Consider the following 4,286-nt stretch of genomic DNA (forward strand, 5'->3'; position numbering starts at 1 on the left):
TTCTGGGTGCTGCAGTAATGATTTTCCACTGGGAAGAAGCATAATGTCTAAACTCGGGCATCATGGGTTCAAAATCCTGCTACTGAACTATTAGCTCAGTGGTCAACGGTACCTGGGGCAAGTCGCTTAAACTCTCTGTGACTTGGTTTCCTCTTCTGGCAAAGAGACATAAAACTACGCTGTTAACCTCATGGAGCTGTTAGGACAAAAGGAGACTATGTATGTAACATGCTTAGGATAAGGCCTTGCACCCGTAAGTTCTCAGTAAATGTTGAGGATTTGGGAGGTTTTTTTTTTGTTTTGGGGGTACTGGTTGTTTGTGTGTGTGTGTTTTGTTTTGTTTTACTATTTGCCCCTTTCATTTGGGTAGGGTGGCAATGGTTGTTTCCCAGTCAGAGGGCACGCCAATCTTTGGAAAGCCAAGTGCGATTAGGGAACTGGGGTAAGGGATAAATTCCAAGAGTGAGCCCATGAGGCAGAATCTTGGGCTAAACCTTGAGCTAAAGAGGCAAAAGAAGACCTCTGGACCAAACACACTGACCTACCTCAAGAGTCTAGGATGAGGCGTTAGATAAGAATGTGTGGCTCAGATGGAAGCTGTGTTAGCCTGGAAAACTTCCATGTTGAGGGACGTAGCAGTGCCTGGTCAGAGGCTTAGGAATTCAGAATCTAGATCCTATAAGACTGTCTTACAGTGAGAACCAGTAATATCAGTCAAACCCTGGGACAACCTAGAGATATCAGGCTACAGAGGACTAGAGAGGCAGGACGGAAAGAGAGCTGGAATGAGCATATTTTCTTTAATGGATTATGTGAAGACCCAGCAGGTGTCTAAGGAGCTAGGGACCATGTAGGTCCTTTACTGACTCATTATTCTGGCTGTTAAAAGTCTTACGTCAGTAGTTGGTGGATGTCGAGTTGTTCTTGCCTTAAACTGACATTTTATCTGTTGTTTCTCATAAGGGTTTAAGGATATGTGCTTTCCATCAGGGATGCAGCAAATTCTTTTTGGCCCACATTTTTCTTTCTTCTTCTCATTTTCTTTGCAAGATTGCCTGCATCTGCCAATTCTATAACTGCACCTTTTGACCCATCCAGCTATCAAAATAAACAAAAAGATGAATAAACAAAATACATGAAAAAGAGTAGAGACTATTCGACTAAGGATGTTAGTATTATAGTAATAATGGTTAGAATGAACTACTGAAATGTAATGGCATTCTTGGGAAAATTAAATAAGTCTGTCCACGTAGAAATGCTTAATACTGGTCGCGACATGTACAAGATAAGAGTAGTTATCTCCCTTCCTTCAACCAGCTCTAACTGGACTTTATTTCTGTACTTGTGATGTTTTCACTTGTCGTTTTTCAGTCTCACCAACACTCGTTCCTCCTTGTCCCCAAATCTAGGTGCCTGCCAAGGAATGGACCTATACCTTTAATTTCCTGTTTTTTGCCCCACTCTGTTCATTATTCACTCAACAGTGCTTTGTTGAACACCAGAGCGTGTCCCAGGCACTGTTCCAGGTGCGTGACCCAAATGACGCCCTAGAACAGGGCTTTGAACATTGAAAGATCAGTGTATATTGCCGACCTGCAGGCTGATATTCTGGATGGTGTAAAACTCTGCACTTAGGTGACATTGTGGCTCGACCTTATCTGGATCTATAAAACACAGAGTACACACCCAACTTCCCCAACACCCTGGGTTCCTTTGAGAGATCATAGTATCTTGATTCCCTCTATTTGTGTTTTTCCCCAAACTCCCCTCCTGGAAGATAATTCCCAAGTCTCTCTTTCTCACTTGGGATGTTCAGAATGGAAAAAATCAGAATTAAGATGACTCTGATTCCATGAATCAATGTGCAAATTCTTTCCCCAAAATGTCTTTTGCAGCTCTAATTCCCTCCCCAAGACCAATTAGCCCTCACTAGAGTTTAAAGCAGGCTGAAACCAACTCAGTATTAGCCCAGAATTACCTTCTTTTGCTTCTAGAACAACTCAGTGATTGACAAAGATTTTCAGTTTGAAAAGCTGATCCAAGAGAGGGTGCAGCTTCTAGCAGCAATAATCCAAAAGGAAATCATGAAAATAAAAATCATAAACTTTAGGGATGTCTGGGTGGCTCAGTCAGCTAAGCATCCCACTTGGGCTCAAGTCATGATCTCACGGTTGGTGAGTTCAAGCCCTGCATAGAGCTCTCTGCTGTCAGGGCATACCCGCTTCAGATCCTCTGTCTGCCTCTCTCTCTGCCCCTCTCGCTCTTGTTTGCTTGCTTGCGCGCTCTCTCTCTGTCTCTCAAAAATAAATAAACATTAAAAAATACCTTTAGGGGTGCCTGGGTGGCTCAGTCGGTTAAGCGTCCGACTTGGCTTAGGTCATGATCTTGTGGTTTGTGAGTTCGAGCTCGAGCTCCGCATCCAGCTCTATGCTGACAGCTCAGACACTGGAGCCTGCTTCGGATTCTGTGTCTCCCTCTCTCTGCCACCCCCCCCCCGCCCCGCCCAAGGATAATCATTAAAGTTTGTGGTTTTTAATTTTTTTTTAACGTTTACTTATTTTTGAGAGACAGAGAGAGCCGGCAGTGGGGGGAGGGGGGGGGTGGATAGGGGCAGAGAGAGAGATACACAGAATCCAAAGCAGGCTCCAGGCTCTAAGCTGTCAGCACAGAGCCCCTCACGGGGCTCAAACTCATGCGCCGTGAGATCATGACCTAGCCGAAGTCGGATGCTTAACCGACTGAGCCACCTAGGTGCCCCTCTCAAGGACAAACATGAAAAAACAATAAACTTTAGAATCTCCAGGAAGCTTAAGCAGAAAATATTTCCGTCAGAAAGTTCTTCACTGCTCAGTCATAAAATCTATCGTATTGTTAGAGCTATGGCCATGTTCAGTCTGGAATCCAGAATCACCTGCCTTAGCCCCAGCTCCACGCCTTGAGCCTGTTTTCACAAAACTCCAGATATCGGGCGTCAACCTACAAATTTTTCACTATACGTATTCTAAGACAAGAGCAAGATACCTCTCTTGATTGCTTTAAAGGAACGTTCAAATCCACATAACAATGGAGAAGCAAAGTAATGGGACCTGTTATTATCAGAGGCAGTAGCAATTGAAAGTAGGTTGGAGTGAGAGACACCTGGGATGAGACCCCGTTGACATTTGGGACAAGTATATTAAGGACACCATGGATGCTGCAGTTGCTTCTGCATACGGAAGGGACATCATATGAGAAACCTTGGGCTCCGCCCATATTTGCCATCATGAAAAACACCATAATGGTCGGAAGTGACAGACCACCCTTATTATGGGACGTAGTCACTATACCAAGGCTTTTCACTACATCTCAGTTATCTCTGTAGATTGTCTTCACGGCCGCACATGATCAGTTTTTCAATAATTCTATGCGTAGAACCCCATTCTCACTCCCTTTTCCCTCCTCTCCATGGTCCGGTTACCTGGGGAAGCCTAAGCCAGGAGCACAAGGACAGGTAAGGCCAGGAATAAGAGTTTAATGTATCCTGAGAGGGAAGAGGAACGATCCGGCAGCATACTGATGTGCCAGGAAAGGTTGGTCTTCACTCGGATTTTATTGTCTTGGGTGAGGCTGAGTCATGGACAATAAATCAGAGAAGGGCAGACCGCCCCACCACCCATCAGCTTGTGGGTTAGCAACATAAATCGATGATCCAATGTTCAGAGCCCTTCTCGAGACATCATCTGGGAAGGCGGAAGGCATTAATTAGCAGAGGACCTAGAAGTCTGTCACGAGTCTGTGACACTGTGGAGAGAATGGACCCACTTTCCAAGAAGCCTTTCAAGCTCCTCTCCTTGGGCAATGGAGCCTCCTCCCTTATGTTCTCACAGCCTTTCTGCTTCCTTCCTTCTGCCATAATGTTTTTCATGTTGAGTCGGGACTAAGGATTTTTCTAGTTCATCTCCCCTATCAGACTGACATTGTCAAAGGCAACTTTTGACAGTGAGCCCCTGAAGGTAGGGACTGGCTATAATTTCTGTATATCCAGAGGGTCCAATGCACGTTTGTTGAAAACAATGAATTAATGAATGCATGTTGGTATTCACTCATACCCTGATAGATCTTAGAACCGGCATTTCTCAGCTATTTAAATGCAGCCTCAGAGAGTGGAAGATGTTTGCCTCGGGTCATACTGCGGGCAAGAAAAAAAACAGACTAAGACCCTCCTAACCCAGCCCAACATCCAACTCTTTAACTATGCCTTTACTCCTTATTTCCCACTCCACATCCTTAATACTGGCTCCTTCTGC

At 44.8% G+C, this 4,286-nt stretch overlaps 1 protein-coding gene across 1 annotated transcript; it reads right to left on the minus strand.

The window, feature by feature from the left end:
* Window positions 1–830: 830 nt before the first annotated feature.
* On the minus strand, window positions 831–3,551 carry DEFB115 (defensin beta 115). Its single transcript, XM_042930139.1, is given in 2 exon segments — window positions 831–1,098; window positions 3,458–3,551. Coding segments are annotated over 2 exon segments (333 nt in total). The 3' UTR covers window positions 831–859.
* Window positions 3,552–4,286: the final 735 nt, after the last annotated feature.

Source organism: Panthera leo, chromosome A3, assembly GCF_018350215.1.
Source record: "Panthera leo isolate Ple1 chromosome A3, P.leo_Ple1_pat1.1, whole genome shotgun sequence".
NCBI lineage: Eukaryota > Metazoa > Chordata > Mammalia > Carnivora > Felidae > Panthera > Panthera leo.